The sequence below is a fragment of the Microcaecilia unicolor genome, chromosome 10 (assembly GCF_901765095.1).
Source record: "Microcaecilia unicolor chromosome 10, aMicUni1.1, whole genome shotgun sequence".
NCBI classification, from domain to species: Eukaryota; Metazoa; Chordata; class Amphibia; order Gymnophiona; family Siphonopidae; genus Microcaecilia; species Microcaecilia unicolor.
In genome coordinates this window covers 43,094,630-43,115,182 of record NC_044040.1, presented here as the reverse complement: position 1 = coordinate 43,115,182, position 20,553 = coordinate 43,094,630, and the positions used below count along the sequence as shown (strand labels likewise).

Sequence of the window (20,553 nt, the reverse complement as noted above, 5' to 3'; positions counted from 1 at the left end):
CCATGTTAACCTTTTTCCCTGTCTCTTTCAGCGCTCCCCAGTGTTTCATTTGGAGGGGCTGGTTATAGGGACACTCTAGCATTTGTGCAGAGATTTTATTTTTCTCCTGGTCAAGGCCACTAAAACAGATATCATGTTATGAGAATCAGGTGCTCAACATTCAGAGTTTCTCTCTATTTATTACATTAATACCCTACATTAAACATGAATTAGGTTGAAACAAAACAGAATAATCCATTTGTGAACCTAAAAGGTAAACTACAAAATAGATGAAAATGTGATTTCATGTGCCCCAATGAAAGGAGAGTTTAATTCTACCTCCATTTAATTTCAATATATTCTATCTTCCCATGGCAGATTACAACAACAGTTAAGATAATGAACCCATCAGAAAACAGGATATCCTCACTGAAATCTGGATATCTGTATTGCATAGAAGCACAGTGAAGAAAAATCAAACTATACAGTTTATAATTGCAGTTTGTACCAGCTACTATAATTTTTGAAGCTGTTTTAGTGATATTCAATTGTTACTACATCTACATTTCTCCTCCAGCTTTTAAGGCACTGCCTATCCAACTAAAACAACTTTAGACTTGTTACAGACATGGACCAACAATAAAGAAGGACAACATGGATACACAGCTGCTCATACCTTTGTGAATGGCAGTGAAGGCTGAGCGGGGGAGTGTAAACAAACCAAACTGGGTTCCATGCTTACAGTGGACTAGATGGCTCACTTCCACTGCTATTAAGCTTTTTCTAACTTCTCCACCCCCTATCTCCCTCTCTTCAGCCAGCTCTATGCATAGCTATTTTTACTTCCCTGAAGCTTTTTCCTTCCTGCTGCACCGGCGATTCTCAGTCAGCTGTTTGCCAGCCGTCAGGGCCTCTCCTCAGACGCGTCCCACCTCTAGTTGCTTAGAGTAGGCGGGGACGGGTCTGAGGAGAAGCCCCAATGCTGGCAAACAGCTGACTGAGAATCGCTGGTGCAGCAGGAGGGAAAAAGCTTCAGGGAAGTAAAAACGACTATGCGCTGCAGATGGGAGAGAGCGGGCAGGAGAAGAGACAACAGAACAGATGACTCGCGCGGGACGGGGAGAGAAAGTTTTTCCATGTGGCGCATAGGCTCCATTTTTTCAAAATATCTGTTTAGGGGAGCGACCGCTCCCCCTGCGCCCCACCTAGCTACGCCACTGACATATATATATACACACACACACACACATATATATATATATATATATACACACACACACACCTTGTATGATTTTGAAGGGTAGTAAAATCTGTGTTTATCGATGGTTTTGTTTTGTGAAATGTAATTTTTGATACAGTTTTAGCTATATTGCATTTTTACAAGCTTTTAAAATATATATGTTCCTTATCATCCCAATCAGTCCGTTATTACCTCCCCATAACTCTCCCTAGTCAGACCTAGCATCTACACCCTCACAGACCATCATCAGTCTCCCCAGTATCCAACTCTTCAAAATGACTGGGTAGCAATGGTAGCAGCTTCCTACTTTTCTTCTCTGCAACCCCAACTATGTCTTGCTCAGTGCAGCTCCACATGCCTTAAAGGAGGAGAGAGATCTTTCCACATCTGTTGACATCTTCTAGCTGTGACACTGGCAACTGGAAGGATGATATTTTGGAGTTTTCAGTTTTAATCAGAAAACACAAAATCTTCATTGGGGGTATTTTTCCAAGGTTTTCAAGTTATAACCAAGAATCTCTATACTGTACACCTTTTAGGAATTTGAAAGTCTACCATATTTTTACATCCATCCTCTACTCAAGGATGTATATATAAAGCCTAATCTCAACAGTTTTGGTACAGCTCCTGTAAAATATTTGTATCTTTTCTCTAAAAATATGACGTGAACAATAAAAAAAAGATGAAAAACTTACCGTGGTTGTCTTTATTCGTCCACCTGGCTGTGTACAGGTCCAGCCTGATCTATTGATTAATAAATCACAGCCTTCACCTTCTAAACATGGAAGCATTTCACACCACTGTTTTGTTTTTATAATCCGCGCTATGGAAAAGAAAAGGAAAATACATAAATTAAGAAGTGCAAGTCAACAGATTTGTTTGTTAGAAAGCTGGACATTCTCAAGCTACTGATAAGGGTTCTTGTCAACAGATATGGGGATGTAGGCAAAATAACACATCATGAAAGCTTACCAGCAGCTTCTATAACCTATTTAGTCTACTTGGGGGAGGGGGGGGGAACAGAAAAGCAACTAAAAGGAAGACTATTTTAATGTACTTAAATCTATATTTGTATTTACCAATACAGAGGCCTAATTAGTATATTTGCATATTATTTTACTGCAGGAAAAATACCACAAGATACACTAACCTGCCATACTTCAGTTACATGGGTTAATGGATCCTGCAATAATTTTACCTGTATTGCTGAAGCCAGGGACTTTGTGCTATCCTGGACGCAGTAACATGTTATAGAGGGCCCTGACATGGCCAGCATAATAAAAGGAAGACCCCATCTCCCAGAGCCACCCACTTCCTGATGGCCTATGTGGTTAACTAATAATCCTTTCACCAGGTGAGATTGTCACTGTTAAAAATAAATACAGACCCTAGAATTACAATGCCCGCTATGGCTGCTCCATTGCCATCTTTTTTACCCATCTGTGGATCCTGGTAGACCGTCAGTGGGAAGAAATGATCCATAGCTGCTCCTGCCTCAACAAAGCTATTTTACAAAATGATATACCCTGACGCACAGCAGTAGTCTCAAGCCATTTTTGGAAATGGCTTCATCTATGTGTCAAGAGCAATGAGGAATCACACCTGTTTGCCCTGGTAGATGCCAGTGGGTTATGTTGTCATCGGATAGGGATACAATGGCCACAAGTTGATGTATTTCTTTTTTTTAACAAAAAGAGGTAGGGCACAGGGGTCTAGATTTAATTTTAACATTGACAGTCACCAAGGTAGCAGGGGTTTCAGGGGAGAGGGGATTATTACTTGAAAACTTGGGCCATCAGGGAAATAGGTAGCTGGGGGTGGAGGTGGGGTGGGAGATATTATTTACTTCAGTGGCTCTCAGGGAGCACCATCACCAGAGCTACACCTCCAAAAGTATGGTTAACGTTGGTGGAATAACACTGTTTTAAATCTTTAATGCAAGAAACATTATTCATTTTGCATAAGAATGAGATGCTTTGCATGCAGTTACATGTGACACAGCTCATTCAACTTTACCACATGGTAAAATGCTATGCTATTGTGAATAATATGCATTATCACCAATTAACATGCCTTATGTGCAAGAACTGCATATTAATAGGGCAGTAAAATGCATTATTGTCCAAAATAGCTTGGCAAACAGACCTTATAGTTACGTGTCAGTAGAAGGATTGAGCTGCTGTGTTTGAGCTTATGCAATGAAAAATATGGGGTCAATATTTAAAATGATTTAGTTGGGCACTAGAGGCAGTTAAGTGGGCACAAGCCATATTCATTTCCAGTACCCACTAGCTAGGCAGCAACACCGGCCCACATAAAAAGCAGTCCTAACTTTTGCCACTTAACTATGTATGTGCTGGCACTGAATACTGACCGGCATCCGTATAACATCCCAGTTGTCAATCACATGTACCCAGCCCCTCTGGGCTCCCCGATTCTTCCATTCTAATCCCCAAACCTCTCTCCCCTACTGACCCCCACAGAGAGCATTAGAACTCCTTCTCTATTCTGATCTCCTCTCACCCCCCCTATCAAAAGGAAAAGGCCCTTCTGATCCCCTCCTCCTCCTCCACATGGTCCCCACCTCTTATAGTGGTGGTCCAGGGGTCATCAGGACAGGAGAAATCACCACTTGCTCCTGGGCATCATGGGTCTTCCATTAAAATGGCCACAATGACCTCTGGTGGCAGTCTCATGGTACTACTGCTACTACTGTGATGCTGCTGCTAGAGGCTGTGGCAGGCGTTTTGATGGAGGGACCTATAATGGGAAGGAGTGAGTGAGGATTGCACCTGCTCCAACAACCCCTGGACCACTAATAATTTGAAAGGTAGGTCCAGGGGGCCTTAGAGGGGATGGGGCTTGTGAATGGGGGTGTGTCGGGTAGGAAGGGGATCTGATTAGGGGTATGACAATTTTTCAGGAGGGGAAGCTGACCACAAGCTGAATATTGACTGGTATGTGTACATCTGGTTCATTCTGTATATATATTGCTAAGAAAAAATTATGAACCCCAAATGTAATAATGAGAATTACAAGTTCTTATCATGATACGCTTGCTATAAACCAGTCTTTGCTAATGTAACAAAATGGATATAAATAAAATCTAATATTTAAAGAAGGAACAGCAAGACTAATTCAAAACACTTAGATGCCCTTTTATTAAGCAGCGGCAAAAATTGGCCTTAGCGCTCTCTTACATGGGTCATTTCCGTGCACTAAGGCCACTTCTTGCCACAGCTGGAAAATGGCCAGATTTCCAATTTTTCCATTAATGACCACATGCTAATGTTGGCATTAGCACGTCATCCTCTACCTCCACCTATTTTGTAGGTGGTAGGGCCCATGCGCTAAACCTGCACCAATCAGTTAAGGGCATTTTTACAAAGCAGCAGTAAGCCTAACGTGGGCTTACCGCTCGCTAAAAAGGAAATACCGCCGGGCTACCGCAGCAGCTCGGCAGTAGTTCCCACTCCCAGTGTGCCATCATATCCGGTGCTACAAAAATATTACCCGGTTACCGCCAGGTTAGCGTGGGAGCCCTTACCGCCACCTCAACGGGTGGCGGTAAGGGCTCCCTCCAAAATGGCCACGTGGCAAGTGCATGCAACTGTTGGCCATAACATTATTTTACCATGTTAGTTCAAGTCATCGTGGGCTGCATAATAATGAAATGTAAAAGTATGCAAACACATGCAAAGGGCCTCATTACACTCAAATAATGCAGCTGAAAACTACAGTGACTCTATTCAGGAATGGTGATCTTGCTAAAGCCACTCCAACTGGAAACCAGAAAATCATCCACAATGTCACAAAGGCCCCATGACTACGTTCTAAGATCTACAGGCCTCTCTCACTGAAATTGATATGAGAATCAACCATCAAGAATAGCACAATGGGAATGGTGTTCATGAAAGCTAGAAAGAAGTCACTATTATCTATAAAGAACATTATTGCCCATGTGAAGTTTGCCAAAGAGCATTCTGCATGACCCACAAGTCTTCTGCAAAAGTGTTTCGGGACATTGCCTCAAAAAGTATGAACTCTATCCCCACTATTAAGAATTGTGGTAGAGGTATCATGGTGATGGAATGCTTTCCTGCATCAGAGCTTATGTGGCTTACTATCATTAACAGAACCATGAATTTTCCTTTGCATCATAAAGTTTTAAAGAAAATGTGTCAGGCTATATATCTGCGAACTGAAACTGTGCTGTAATTGGGTCATGCCACATGACAGCCCTAAACATTCAAGTAAATCTACTGAAAACCAGCTGATGAAGAGATTTAGTATTTTGGATTAAGTAGTGTGTTTGCAGTTGGTCCACTGGAATGCACAAAAATAAAGATTAATATAACAAAACAAAAAATGATAGCATAATATCTTTTCATTGGATGAATGTCATACATTTCTTGACTAGCTTTAAGGAGCTAAAACCATTTTCCTCAGGTCAGAACAGAATGAACAATAATGGCAATTCTAGAAAATATTTTCAGAATTTATTTTGCTAGTTATTATTGTCCAGGTCAAAGTCCTGACTTAAAGGTTATTGACATGTTGTGGGAATTGGTTAAGTGAGATGCTTATGGAAGGAAGCCATCAAGTGCCACAGGTTTGATCTAATCTGGTATTTATATTCCGCTAAATCCCTCAAAGTCTGAAGCGGATTACAACAGTAGTGGTATATTACAAGAACCAGCAAATAAACTAGGAAGTACAATTTTTAAAAAAAACAAACTAACACAATAATTTCTGAAATTAAAAAATAATGTAAAATGAGAATATAAATTCAAACTTCTAAGACCTCTTGGGAGAGAATTCCAACATTGAACAGCTTGAAACCCAGAAAAGCTTTTAAAGATCCTGGAATAATGGACACCATTTGGTGAAGGAAAATGGATAAGAAGTGAGGTATAGGCTCTTAAAAGTTTTTTGATTTCAGGAAAAGAAAATAATTGAAATATATAATCTGGTCAAAGTCCTTCAAAAAGTTTGAAAATGGTACAAGCCATTTTGAAATAAATTCGGGCCTGCCCAGGAAGCCAATGCAACCGAATTGGGGGCCATCTTACTAAGTGAGGTAGGCCTAACGTGGGTCATCAGTGTGCACTACTCCCGTGGTAAAAAAAAATTTTTTTTAATTTTTTGCCACAGGAAGGTACCTGGGGCAAAGAGTAGGTGTGGCTGCGCTAATTAGGTAGTGAGGGAACATTACTGTGCGCTACCCAATTAGTACGGGAATAGCACAGGAGCCCTTACTGCTTCCTAAATAGGTGGCGATAAGGGCTCCTGGCAGTAATGGCCACTCGCTAATGGGGTAATTAGTGCAATGCCATTACAAAAACCCCACGAATGCGACCATTTTACTGCCAAACTAAAAGTGGCCACAATACGTGGGAAATCCAAACGCTGACAGCAGTGCCAGTCACTTTTTAGCGGGGCTTAGTAAAATGACCATTTAGTTTTCCTGGCAATGTGAAATACTAATCAACAGTTACAGGAAACATTCAGTCTCTTCTCGATAGGGATATCTATGGAAAAATATTTGGTTCATTTTCAAGCCATGCCTACATTTAAGATGCCTTATATAGAATCTGGACCTTACCCCCGGATTCTATATAGTGTGCTTAGATTTAGGCACCAAAAATCGGCACAAATTCTATAACACCACACTTAACAAGCTAATGAGCGCTGATATCAGCGCTTAAGCAATAATGAGCACTAACTGGCACTGATTAGAATTTAGGCAAACAACTCGTTAAGCTTGTTCTGTAGTGATGTGCACCAAATTTCTAATGTACACAGGCAAAAAGGGGCGTGGTTATGGCATTTCATAAGCATTCTGAAATTTAGGTGCCTAGTTATAGAATATGGCCCAGTGTGCCTAAATCTATGCACCAGGATTTCCTCCATGTTTTAGTTGGTTGGATATGCAGATTTAGGTGCTGAAGTATCAACTAAGCGTATTCTATAATCGGCGCCTAAAGCTAGGTGCCAATTATAGAATACACTTAGTCGACACTGATTTCAGCACCGGTTTTTTAGGGGCCATATATAGAATCTCCTCCTAATGTACAGTTAATGCGGGAAATCTTAGAATCTCCTTAATAGGAGGCGGTAAGTGATCCCATGTTAACTGTGAGCAGGTACTGCTTCCTAATGGGAACATTAACACCAGTGCATTTTTTCTAGCAAAAAAGGTGCCGGTACTCAAATGCTAGGCTACCCTTCAGAAGTGGGGTGACCATTGAGGAACCCACCCCATAACAGCCAGCCCCCCTGCAACCAGTCACAGAATCTATGGCAAAACAGAATTGGTGGGTAGAGCCTGAGCTCTTTCATTGAAACTTGGGGTCCATGGGTCAAGTTTAGCAGACAACGGGAAAGCTGCTGGTACTCAGTACCCCCAAGTACCCCCTCAAAAAAAGCCCTGATTAACACACAACCTGAATAAAAGAAATACCATAAATGCCTCTGCTAATTAGATTTGCAACCAACGCATGGTAACATACTGTATTAAGATTAACTGCTAACACGGTTTAACACACTTTAGTAAAGGGGACCCTTAGTGTTTTTTTCATTCATAAATAGTACAAACTCTTTTCACAAAGTGCCCCCTCTTTTCTAGATAGTGTGTGCATGCAATAAACATTACGCATGCACAAACCATCAGGAAATGAGTGCATACTCTTTAGGACATAGCTTCTGTAATGATTAAGTGCCCAGCGCCCCCCCCCCAAAAAAAAAAACAAAAACAAACAAACATTCCCACAATCAACACAGGAATGAGACAAAATGAAAATTATCCAGCTGCCCAAGCCCAGTTGTTAAGAATACTGAGATATTGTATGTGACTTCTTTTTAGGGTAAGGTGATATAGGTTTTATATCCAGGCTGATTTTAATGTTTTAATGTTTGTTCGGTCATGATGTTTTCTGTTTATTGTATTGTATTGTGATTTTAAATTATGTATGTTGAGTTGTGATCCACTTAGAATTGCAAAGATAGTATGGAATAGAAATTTTGAAACAATAAATTAGTTAAATAAACCTTTCTTTAATTTTCTTTTAAAGAAATGAGGCATTTTAAAATATTTTCATTCAAGTTTAAGGACATGTTAAATCTATCTGCTAATCAGCAGTGTCACTAAGCAGGCTGATAAAAAAAAAACGCCATCAATGGATCTGTATATTTTGATAAGTTGGGGTAATCAATGAGTACATTCATAGTAATTTAGGTGTGATATCCCAAAAGGCCCAAGCTTTAATCTTCTCTATGCAACAAGGAATCATCACAAGGCTAGACACCTTTCAGAGCAGGCATAGACATTTTGTTGCATTAAAAAAAATGTGAAGCACCAGCTGGATTTAATTATTTAGATCTCCATACAAAGATACAAAGATAGTTTCAACTGAATTCTAAACAGCACAGGGCTGAATGTAGTGAAGCACGGAAGACTTGTAATGCTGTCGTCTTTTCAAACTGCCCACTTACTCTGTTAACTCAACTGCTGGAGGGTTAGTACTCGCATCTTCCTTGGGATAATTTTTAGTCTCTCAGTTCAATTAGTTCAGTTTCAATGCTGTTATTATAGAAAAAAAAACGTAGTTTCTTAATCAAACACATGTGCACATTTTCGGAGAATACTGGTGATAATTCTTGCCCACTGAGGGGTCGATACAGAAAGTTTGTGTCAGAGCCATGCACAGAAGGCTTCTAATGCAAACATAACGCCAAGTTTTTGCTTGCTAATGAAGCAAACTCAGTATGAGTTTCCATCTGTGAATTTGAAATCACTTCTTTGGGACGTGCATGGTAAGTGCAAGATAAAAGCCTTATCTAATTTTTTGTTTACTGTAAATGGTTCTTAGAGAATCATTTTGGAAGAAGTTAAAAAGGATTATGACTCATATTTTTTTTCCATTTTGCAATGATTATACAATAGTTGACATGGTGATTCATGCTTTTATATACATTTTTCTACATGCAATATAGAAAAGGTGACATTTGAGTTATGCTGCATTGGGGTTTAAATATGATTTTTTGCAAACAAATTATATACACATTGGAACAGCACAAAATGTGCGCAAATCAGGGAGTGCACACAAATTTCTGCACAAAGGGAGGATTCTGCGTAGGTCGCCCAAACTTAGGCACTCAAGGCCCCTTTTACTAAGCTGTAGTAAAAAGTGGCCTGAAGTAGTTTGGGTGCATGAATGTGGCATGTGCTGGGCCAATTTTTACTGTGGCAGGGAAAATAGGTTTTTTTATAGGGCAGTAAATGGCCATGCTCTAAAATCAACCACTTTTGTGACTCGCTGCACCACCATTTGCTTGTCGAAGAGAAGGAATTGTGTATTCCTCAGTGCTTTTTCCCCCAGTGTGTTAACCACCCAAACACTGAATATACCTTTGGAAGACTCCTGAAGAAGGTGCTACGGTGCCGAAACACGACTGTGTTGAGTCAACCATTTGCAATAAATATCATTGTTTAATTAAATTATACGTCTCCTCCATTGTTTGGATAGAGCCTATCTTCCCCACCCCTTCTCTGTTCCCTAAAATCAAAAGTAGCATGCAGCTATTTACTGCCTGAGCCCTTACTGCCAACCACTGACCTAGTGCCTGTGTTTGGTCATCATGTGATTGATCTACATTGTGCAAGTAAAGCTATTTGTCCCATTCATTGAAGGCTCTTGGTGCTTTTTGACTGCGTTCTGTGCTTTGGACCCTCTCTATGCTAGTTTATGGGTACTTTTAATAAAGGGAAAGGGAAGGGAAATGGGACTTGATATACTGCCTTTCTGAGGTTTTTGCAACTACATTCAAAGTGGTTTACATATATTCAGGTACTTATTTTGGACCAGGGGCAATGGAGGGTTAAGTGACTTGCCCAGAGTCACAAGGAGCTGCAGTGGGAATTGAACTCAGTTCCCCAGAATCAAAGTCCACTGCACTAACCACTAGGCTACTCCTCCACTACTCCATCATTGTGATGCTAACTCAGTTCTGAAGGCCCATTGTGCTTTTTATGGTTTGGTTAACAAGCACTTAACAGTCATTAGATGTTATGTATGGATCTGCCCTAAACCCTATTTAATAACATGTGCACTTAATTTTCATAGCATGCAACTCCAAAGGGCCATGGTCATAGGAAGGGCATTCCAAGGATTTAGATGCAGAGTTATAGAATATTTCCATTTCTGCTCTTAACCGACAGTAGTTAGGCTTGGGCATTTACACCAGCCTTTCTCATTTCTAAAAGGCATGGTAGGGGTCAAACACCAAGGTGGAGGAACAAGATCCACTACGAACGTATTTAGTCAGACAAAGGAGTAGCATGATCAACACAACTCTTCCAACAACACCAGGAAGATAGAAAATGTCAAGCACACTCTATGTCATAAAATTGACTTAAGCTAGTATTCTTATAAAAGACAGTTCTGCATGCCTCTGTACTATCCTGAGGTGGTCCAGGTGGAATTAGGACAGACCTGAAAGTTATGTTGGACTGCATAAAATGGATGTCTAACTACTGTTCCCTCTAAGCTAAATGGGAGTCCTCCACCTACAGTTCTGCCAGTAGGGGGTGCTGTTTCATTACCACATTTTCAATAGTGAGAGACAGGCAAGCTTCTGCAAGACTCCAGAGAACCTGCCTGTCCCTAGCAATTAAAAACATAATAATTTCAGCACCACCCCCTACTGGCAGCAATGCAATTGGAGGACTCCTGCTCAGCTTAGAGGAAACAGTGTGGCTAACTATTCCCAGTTAGTTATTTGGGTACAGAACTGAATATCGACTGTAACCAGCCAACTTCCAGGTGCCACCAAACATTCAGATATTCAATGCCAGTATCCAGATAGAGGTTGCCGCTGAATATCAGGGACTAATTTAGTCGTCCTTTTACTAAGCCGCACCCAATGCGTGCCAAATTGGAGTTATCACCCGGTTACAGTGTGGCCCTTGCAGTAATTTCAATTTTGGCAAGCGTCGGCTATGCGCGTCTGAAAAATATTTTTTATTTTCTGGCGTGCGTAGACCATTATCGCTCAGTTACTGCATGAGACCTTACCGCTAGGTCAATGGCTTGCAGTAAGGTCTCAGACCCAAAATGGACGTGCAATTTTCATTTTGCCACACGTCCGTTTTCAGCAAAAAAAAAAAAAGGCATTTTTTGTAGGTGTGCTAAAAATAATTCTGTGCGCGCTGTAGGAGTATTTACCTGAGATCTCACCTTTGCTGGTCTTGGCCTATACAGCCATTCTGTTATAACAATATGGATTACAGCTTGTGGCCTGTATGCATCAGTAACCAGCTTTGTCAAAGGAACATTGCTGCTGAGCACAGCAATATGACGTCATCCAAGGACATATTTTGTGTTGCAAACAAGTCTGCTATCTCCTGGGAAGACTGCAGGAGAGAGTCACACATGGCTCCAGGAGTATGTGAGCAGACGGGGAGGTTTGCTTGCAGTCGATACGAGAACAAAGGCTTGCTTGTTGACCATGAAGCTGGCTGGACATGATTACACCATCTGTGATTGGTCCACAGGTATCATCTGACCCTTGGATACCAAAACGTTTGACTGAAGAGAGAAAGAAGAAGGGAGAACACCAGGAGCCTTGCAGGTGGATAGAAGGCTCTGAATGAGCTAGAGAGTGATTGTCCTAAACACCAGTGAACTGCATACCTTGTAACAAGTTCACAAGGTTCTCTCAGCTACAGTTTACGGCCTTACTTATGACTGTGTAATCTGTGTGCAGAAGACAGAGCTCGGACTTTATTCCAGGACTGAGACTCGCTGAAGCATCAGCTGGAGTCTGACAGGAGGAATCCGCTTCTTCACCACTGGAGGTCTGCCACAGACTGCAGGGTGAGATAACAGGATTTATTACCTATGGTCATGGGGATAATTAGTTCTTTGCTTTGTCTGTGACAGATGGGTTATATCATGACTTATGGTCTATGAATTTAGCTGCTAACGGTATTTTGCATAAGACGTGTGGTGTAACGTCTAATGCTAATCATTAGGATATCAGTATTGTAATTGGTTGTGTACTTACTCATTTAGTGAGTTCATTAGGATAATTATTACATTATCTATATTTTGGGTGATAATCTGTTTTTTATAGCAAGTTTTTGTATTTTGCTTACCATTTTGCTTCAGAACTATTTATATATATATTTCTATACTTAATAAATAATATATATTCCATCTGTGGCATTGTTCCTTTTGTACAACATCTAGTTACTCATTGGGCTATAGAGGTACGCTCCCCTAGGCACGAGTCCAGAATAATTGCTATTTAGTAGTGTTCTGACAGCTAAATACCTCTGGAAACCTACAGCGCCCAAAACATGCATCTACACTATCGCAGGCCATTTTTCAGTGCACCTTAGTAAAAGGACTCCTTAGCTGGCGGCATCCACTGTTTAAACAAACATTGATCACCACCAGCTAAATACTGATCAGAAGGAAACAATTAAAATTACCAAACATGCTATCTCATTGATAAGTACACTATACAAAAACATACATATCTAGCCTTTGCACATTTAAACATATAACTGGTCCTTTTACAAAAGTGTAGTGTGTGCTACAAGACATTAGCACACACTACATGCTGTACATGTCCTATTTTATACCTACGAGCCATGTACTACTACTACTACTACTACTATTTAGCATTTCTATAGCGCTACAAGGCATACGCAGCGCTGCACAAACATGTGACACTTAGCACAAGCTAATGTCCATTAGCACACGATAAACTTTAGTAAAAGGGGATGGGATGTGTACACCTCCTTTCTGTGGTTACAATCAAAGCAGTTTAAATATTACATACAGGTATTTATTTTGCACCTAGGACAATGGAGGGTTCAATGACTTGCCCAGAGTCACAAAGAGCTGCAGAGAGAATCAAACCCAGTTCTCTAGGTTCTCAGGCTGCTGCATTAACTACTAGGCTACTTCTCTACTAAAAGTGCCCTTATGTATCAGAAAGGAAAAAAGTAAGATAGTAGTATATTTCCCACAGCAAAAAAACAAACAAACAAACAAACATGTGCAAAACCAACACTGATGAGTGGACTTTTTGTCTTTGAAAACTCATGTCTCAAAAACTTTCTTAAGGGCCCTTTTATCAAGCCACAGTAAACACTAACATGTACTTACCACAGCAAAAAATGCCTTACTGCAGGGTTTGCTCAGGTGCCCTGCGGTAATTTTGGGATCAGTGTGCGCTTCGGGGTTGTGTAAGCCCTTTATGCCTATTCAATGTAATTCAACTCTGAAATTCATTGCCAGATAATGTGGTAAAAGCAGTTAGCTTAGCAGGCTTTAGAAAGAGTTTGGATAATTTCCTAAACGAGAAGTCCTTAAGACATTATTAAGATGGATTTCTGAAAATTCAGTGCTTATTTCTAAAAAAAGCAGCATAAAATCCAGTTTAACTTTTTTGGGATCTTGCCAGGTATTTGTGACCTGGATTGGCCACTGTTGGAAACAGGACACTGGGCTTGATGGACCTTCAGTCTATCCCAGTATGTTCTTAGGGGCTCTTGTGCTAATAGGAAAATTATACCTATGTTTAATAAGGTGCACTATAGGCGCGTTACTGTTTTTAACACGCGTACATGGTTTACACGTGTTAAATGCTAATGCACCCATAGAAATATATAGGCACATTAGCGTTTAATGCGCCTTAACTTTAAAGGCGCGTTAGAAATGTTAACGCACCTTATTAAACATACCCCTTAGCATGTGGTCATTAATACTGAAAATAGAAAAATCGGCCATTTTACCTCTGCAGAAAAAATGGCCTTTGCGCGTGGTAATGATCCACATAAAGACGCATTAAGGCCACTTTTTACCACAGTTTGGTAAAAGGGCCCATTAGTCTATGATGACATCAGCTGTTATCATTTGTGGTACTTTAGAATAACACAGCTACCCCTGAAATTTTTAAGAGGGTAATTGTAATAAAGGCGTGATAGAGTCATAATCCACATATACTTTATTTTGTTTTTACCTGAAGACATTGCACTAAGTTTCAAAAAAGTAATTTAGCTTCCAAAATTGCCGTTGAAATGACGCTTGCACATATCATGCTGGTACTTTAAGAGATAAGACACAAAAACCACCGGCAAAGTGAAGGAACACAGAAGTCCCAAAAGAAGGTAGGAAGAAGGGATGGCTCTTCAGAAGCAGACCATGGGACAGAAGTCTGTACAATGCAATATTTATTGGTGGTCAATACACTAATACTTTGAAGACTTGACACGGAACTGTGTTTCGGCATTAATGCCTTCCCTCAGGAATCATAACGATTGCAGCAGTGTAAGTTGTGTATGATAGACAAATGTGTTGTATAGTCTGAACAAAATGGACAAAATAGTCTTTAAAAAGATGAAATGTCACCAAAAGGTAAAGCAAATTCACTATCAAGCTTATTTTCGAAAGAAAAGGGCGCCCATCTTCCGACACAAATCGGGAGACAAATCAGCATAATCGAAAGCCGATTTTGGGCGTCCTCAACTGCTTCCCGTCGCGGGGACGACCAAAGTTCATGGGGGTGTGTCAGCACCATAGCGAAGACGGGACTGGGGCATGATTAGGAGATGGGCATCCTTGGCCAATAATGGAAAAAAGAAGGGCGTCCCGACGAGCACTTGGCCGACTTTACCTGGTCCATTTTTTCTTGCGACCAAGCTGTAAAAAGATGCCCGAACTGACCGGATAACCACCGGAGGGAATTGGGAATGACCTCCCCTTACTCCCCCAGTGGTCACTAACCCCCTCCCACCTTAAAAAAAAAACAACATTTTTTTTTGCCAGCCTGAAATGTCATACCCAGCTCCATGACAGCAGTATGCAGGGTCCCTGAGCAGTTTTAGTGGGTGCAGTGCACTTCAGCCAAGCGGACCCAGGCCCATCCCCCCCTACCTGTTACACTTGTGGTGGTCAATGTGAGCCCTCCAAAACCCACCCGAAACCCACTGTACCCACATGTAGGTGCCCCCCTTCACCCCTTAGGGCTATGGTAGTGGTGTACAGTTGTGGGGAGTGGGGTTTGGGGGAGTTGGGGGGCTCAGCACCCAAGGTAAGGGAGCTATGCACATGGGAGCAATTTGTGAAGTCCACTGTCCACTGCAGTGCCCTCTGTGGTACCCGGTTGGTGTCCTGGCATGTCAGGGGGACCAGTGCACTACGAATTCTGGCTTCTCCCACGACCAAAGGGCTTGGATTTGGTTGTTTTTGAGATGGGCGTCCTCGGTTTCCATTATGGCCGAAAACTGGGGATGATCATCTCTAAGGTCGACCATCTCAACGTTTAAGTCGACCATCTCTAAGGTCAACCTAAATGTTGAGATTTGGGTGTCCCAGACCATATTATCGAAACGAAAGATGGACGCCCATCTTGTTTCGATAATAGGGGTTTCCCCCGCCCCTTCGCCGGGACGTCCTTAGTGATGGGCATGCTTAGAGATGGTTGTCCCCGTTCGATTATGCCCCTCCACGGGGTCCTTTTACTAAGCTGTGGGGAAAAAGGGACCTGTGGTAGCTGTTTTTCCCATGCGCCAGGGCTCTTTTTACCACAGCTGGTAAAATGCCCCCCCCCCCCCCAAATGGTTTTGCGGTAAGATAACTTTTACCACATGGCCATGCAGCAAGAAACTTACCTCTACCCACTGAGGTGGCAGTAAGGACTCCCGCAGTAACCCAGCGGTAACGGGCAGTGCGCGGCAATGCCCAATGATTACTGCTAGGTTAGCACCGCACTAGGGAAAACTATTTCCTGGACTGCTTGAAATGGTGTGTGCTGCAGATGGAACTACCACCAGTGGCCACGTTGGGCCAGCAGTAGTCCTGTTTAGCGTGTGGCAAGCCTATATTGGGCTTACCGCCGCTTTGCAAAAGACCCCCTATGCACAGTAGTATTACACTGCTGCAATCGTTAAGACTCCTGAGGCAGGCATTTTTGCTCAAATACGGTGGTTCCCTGTCGAGGCTTCAAAGTGTATATATATCAACAGCTAATAAATATTGCACTGAACAGACTTTTGTGCCATGGTTGACTTTAAGAGATAAAACAAAAACGTACTTTGGACACAAATACATCCAAAATCCACCAAAGGGAATTTGTAAGAGTATGGTAGGATTTGAACCTGCAGCCTCACAAGTTGGGAATTAGAGAACTGCAATTGGGCCACAAAAAAGGCAGCTTAGCTGCAACCTGAACTCCAGAAAACATGACTATGAGAGGGACAATTTTATACAGATGTATAGGCAATCATGCGCCTTTATAAAATAAACTTAAAATAGAAGCCTACTTGGCCTTTCAAACATAACAACCTGTTATGAAATTACTCCCCACATACCTATATACATATTTTATGACATATGCATGCACATTGCAACCCCTGCTATGCCTAAACTATTCCCCATAGGACTTCTGGCCCTACCTAACCCTACCCCACCTTAAACAGACACATTTTGGTCATATAGCAACTCATTCAGCCAAAATTTATCCATTGTCAATCCTGGAAAATTCAAATGAGAGCACTGATGCAGCCAACTCCCCATGCTCACCAGGATAAGTGCTTTTCAAAATCAACCCCCATGGTTTTAAAAACTGAGACTCTGTAATCTTGGAAAGGTTTCATAAATATTTATTGTGTGTGGTGAACTCTGCCTTATGTATGTGGTTTAAAGTGCTATAACCTGCTGAGAAGACATCCATTCGCCTTGTTTCAGTTAAAAAGACATACCTGCTAAGGGGCATGAATACGTTCTCAAACTAAAGTTTCCATTTACAAATCGTCAGTAAATTTTCAGGTGCGACACACCTTAGTGGAACTGTCACATATTCCTGTCTATCTGCATGGTTATTTCCCTTACTGCCAGCGTCTAGAAATACTGGGTTTTTTCATAGTAGCTCTTGCTCAGTTGAATCACTGCCTACTTCCTACTTAGAAGCTTTCATATTCAACATACCATTAACACAGTAGCAAATAAGAGCCTTTTAAGCAAACGTGTTGCAACTTAATTTCACACAATCTATTTCCCAGAAAGGTTTTTTTGTTTTAATGTTATTTATTTTATGCTTCCTTGTTGATTCTTCTTGCTCCATAGAGACACATAAACAGAATGCTGGTGTACACTATAATTCACATTGCACGATCCCAGGCAATAGCTCACAAGCAGGAATGTGAATGGCAGGACCAAACACGCTATTTCATCAAGCGTAATCACATTCAATAGTCAACATCAGCTAATGTAGCAACATAGTAAAGACCTGTATGGTCCATCCGGTCTGCTCCTCAAGGTATATCTAGATGTTATTCCTAGGGGCCCTGCCAGATAACTCTACTACTTTGTACTTATCATTTCTATAGCGCTATAAGGCATACGCAGAGCTGTACACCATACACAGAAGACAGTCCCTGCTCAAAGAGCTTACAATCTAGCAGTGGCGTTCCAAGGGGTGGGGGCGGTCCGCCCCGGGTGCACGCCGCTGGGGGGGGTGCCGAGGCGCACGCCTGTCAGCTGAGTTCGCTAACTTCGCTGCAGCTCCCTCTGCCCCGAAGCAGGTTATTTCCTGTTCCGGCCGGGGCAGAGGGAGCGGCAGCGAAGTTAGCGAACTCAGCTGACAGGCGCGCGCCGCAGCACCCCCCCCCCCAGCGGCGTGCACCTGGGGGGGGGTCATTTCGCCGGGGGGGGGGGCGCATCGGCGATCCGCCCCGGGTGTCATGCCGGCTAGGATCGCCGCTGCAATCTACTACTACTACTACTAAACATTTCTAAAGCGCTACTAGGGTTACGCAGCGCTGTACAACTTAACATGGAAGGACAGTCCCTGCTCGAAGAGCTTACAATCTAAAAAATATAGATAAGACAGGTAAACAGACAGAACAATTAAGGGTAAGGGAATAAAGAGGTGAGGATAAAGGACAGGGTAAGTGAGTTAAAAGTCAAAAGCAGTGGTAAAGAGGTGGGTTTGAGTTTGGACTTGAAAACGGCTAAAGACAGGGCTAGACGTACAGGCTTGGGAAGTGTATTCCAGGCGTGAGGTGCAGCGAGATAAAAGGAACGGAGTCTTGAATTAGAAGTAGAGGAGAAAGGGACGGATAAGAGAGATTTATCGACAGAACGGAGTACTCGAGGGGGAACGTAGGGGGAGACAAGAGTGGAGAGGTACTGGGGAGCTAAGCTTTAGTAAAAGACCCCCCCCCCCCCCCCCCCCCCCAGAGTTGTGTCTGGCACTCTGTGCAGGTTCCACTTCTTCATGATTAAACACTGGCATCTCGCCTTGCCAACCTCATATAAAAGAGTTATATGATGCAATCTTGGAACCCTAAGAATGCCTTCCCCTCCCTCACCGCCAACTACTATCATTTGCTTCCTAATATCAACTTTATGATTTTACCCCCCACCCATAAAGATATGCAGCATTTGCAATCAGCATATTCTTTGAATGTGATATGATATGTGCATTCTTAATTTGTAGCTTTTCCTGCCAGTTCTGGGGCACAGATCATAGAAGTCTGCCCAGTACTGGTTCTACTTCCCAACAACTGCAGTTACCGTCCACCTTGATCCTGATCTGACTTTGCCATTTATGGGATTCAGACCTTAGAAGTCTGCCTGGCCTTGGTCTTACTTGCCAACCTCTGGAGCTGCCATCAAAGCTCAGTCTAGCTGTGTGGTTTCTTTTTGTTGTATTTTAATTTGATTCAATCCTTTTTCTATATAAGAACCCTCTGTGTTTATATCCCATGTATTCTTGAATTCAGTCACCATTTTTGTCTTGACCACCTCCCCCGGGAGGGCATTACAGGCATCCACCACCCTTAGAGGGTCTTTTATGAAGGCGCGCTCACGCTTTTGGCGCGCTAAACGTTAGAGATGCCGATGTAATTCTATGGGTGTCTCTAATGTTTAGTGCGCCCACAATTTTAGTGTGTGCTAAAAACGTGAGCGTACCTTAGTAAAAGACGCCCTTACTGTGTAAAAAGTATTTCTTAATGTTGCCCCTAAGTCTCCCACCCTGCAACCTCAACTCATGACCTCTAGGTCTACTGCTTCCCTATTCTTGAAAAAGATTAGTTTGCATATGAATACCTTTAAAGTATTTCAATGTCTCCGTTTGCTAACTTATAATTAAGTGTTGCTTTTCAAAACAACAGTTGTGTGTTTAGGGACAAATTGTTAATGGTTTAAGCAATCCTTCTATTAATTAAAACAACTATCAAGGATTCTTATTATGAGGTATTCAAGCGCATTCAGTAATAAGGTCTTTTATCCCCTCTAGTGTAAACTGTTTTCACTTTCATTTAATTTTGTTAATATTGTATTCATTTTATCATTTCCAGTATGTGGTGCATAAATTTTGCCTACTGTATGCCTTTTGTGCAATTTCTTGGACTCTTGTCTGTATTCTATTAATGATGATTGCACAGTAATTAAAAAGATGGAAAGGTGATTGCGTAGATCCCTAGTTCTTCATTGCCAAAGGAAATAGGCTGCTGGGTGAAGACTCTTGACTCCTCCCTCCTCACAATTCATATGGAACAGGGGCCACTCCAATAACATGCTCTTAGGCTTGATGCAGGGTTAATGTGGCTTTAACTTTAGTGTGGCATGATGCAGAAAGGGGTTTGCATACAAGCTAACCCTGTGCAGAGTCAGCCAGTGGCGTTCCTAGGGCGGCTGACACCCGGGGCGGATCGCCGATGCGCCCCCCCCCTGGCGAAACGACACTCCCCCCGGGTGCATTTTTACTTGCTGGGGGGGGGGGGGGTGCCGTGCGCCTGTTGGCTTCACTCGTTCCATGCTCCCTCTGCCCCGGAACAGAAAGTAACCTGTTCCGGGACAGAGGGAGCACGGAACAAGCTGCGCCGACAGGTGCGTGGCACCCCCCCCAGCGGCGTGCACCTGGGGCGAACCGCACCCACCGCCCCCCCTAGGAACGCCACTGGAGCCAGCATCTGGATACCAAGATTCCATTACAGAGGAGTAGAGAAAATCAGCATCTATATACCTACAGATAGGTGTGCCCACTTAGCTGCTACTGCCCACAACTTGGCATTTCAACACAAGACATGTAAAACAAAGTGCTGGGAATGCCATCCAATAGCTGCTTCTTTAGTTTTGCAGCTACCACATAGTAATGTCCAGTGTTTTGGCATCATAACTGCACAGTCTAACACACACTTTAATTTTCTAAACATTTATTGCACATGCCCCTGAATTCTATATATGGTGCTATGAGTTGCACACGCAAATTTGAGTGTGTGCCCAAATTTGCATGCACAACCTAAGTGAATA

The 20,553-nt window shown here is 42.2% G+C and overlaps 1 protein-coding gene across 2 annotated transcripts in view; it reads right to left on the bottom strand.

Moving 5' to 3' along the window:
• Positions 1-20,553, bottom strand: part of TAFA5 (TAFA chemokine like family member 5) — a 590,332-nt gene that overhangs the window by 147,272 nt on the left and 422,507 nt on the right. For both annotated transcript variants that reach the window (XM_030217058.1, XM_030217059.1), the window contains exon 4: positions 1,915-2,042. In XM_030217058.1, the coding sequence (XP_030072918.1) occupies positions 1,915-2,042 (128 nt within the window). The remainder of the gene's footprint in view (positions 1-1,914; positions 2,043-20,553) is intronic.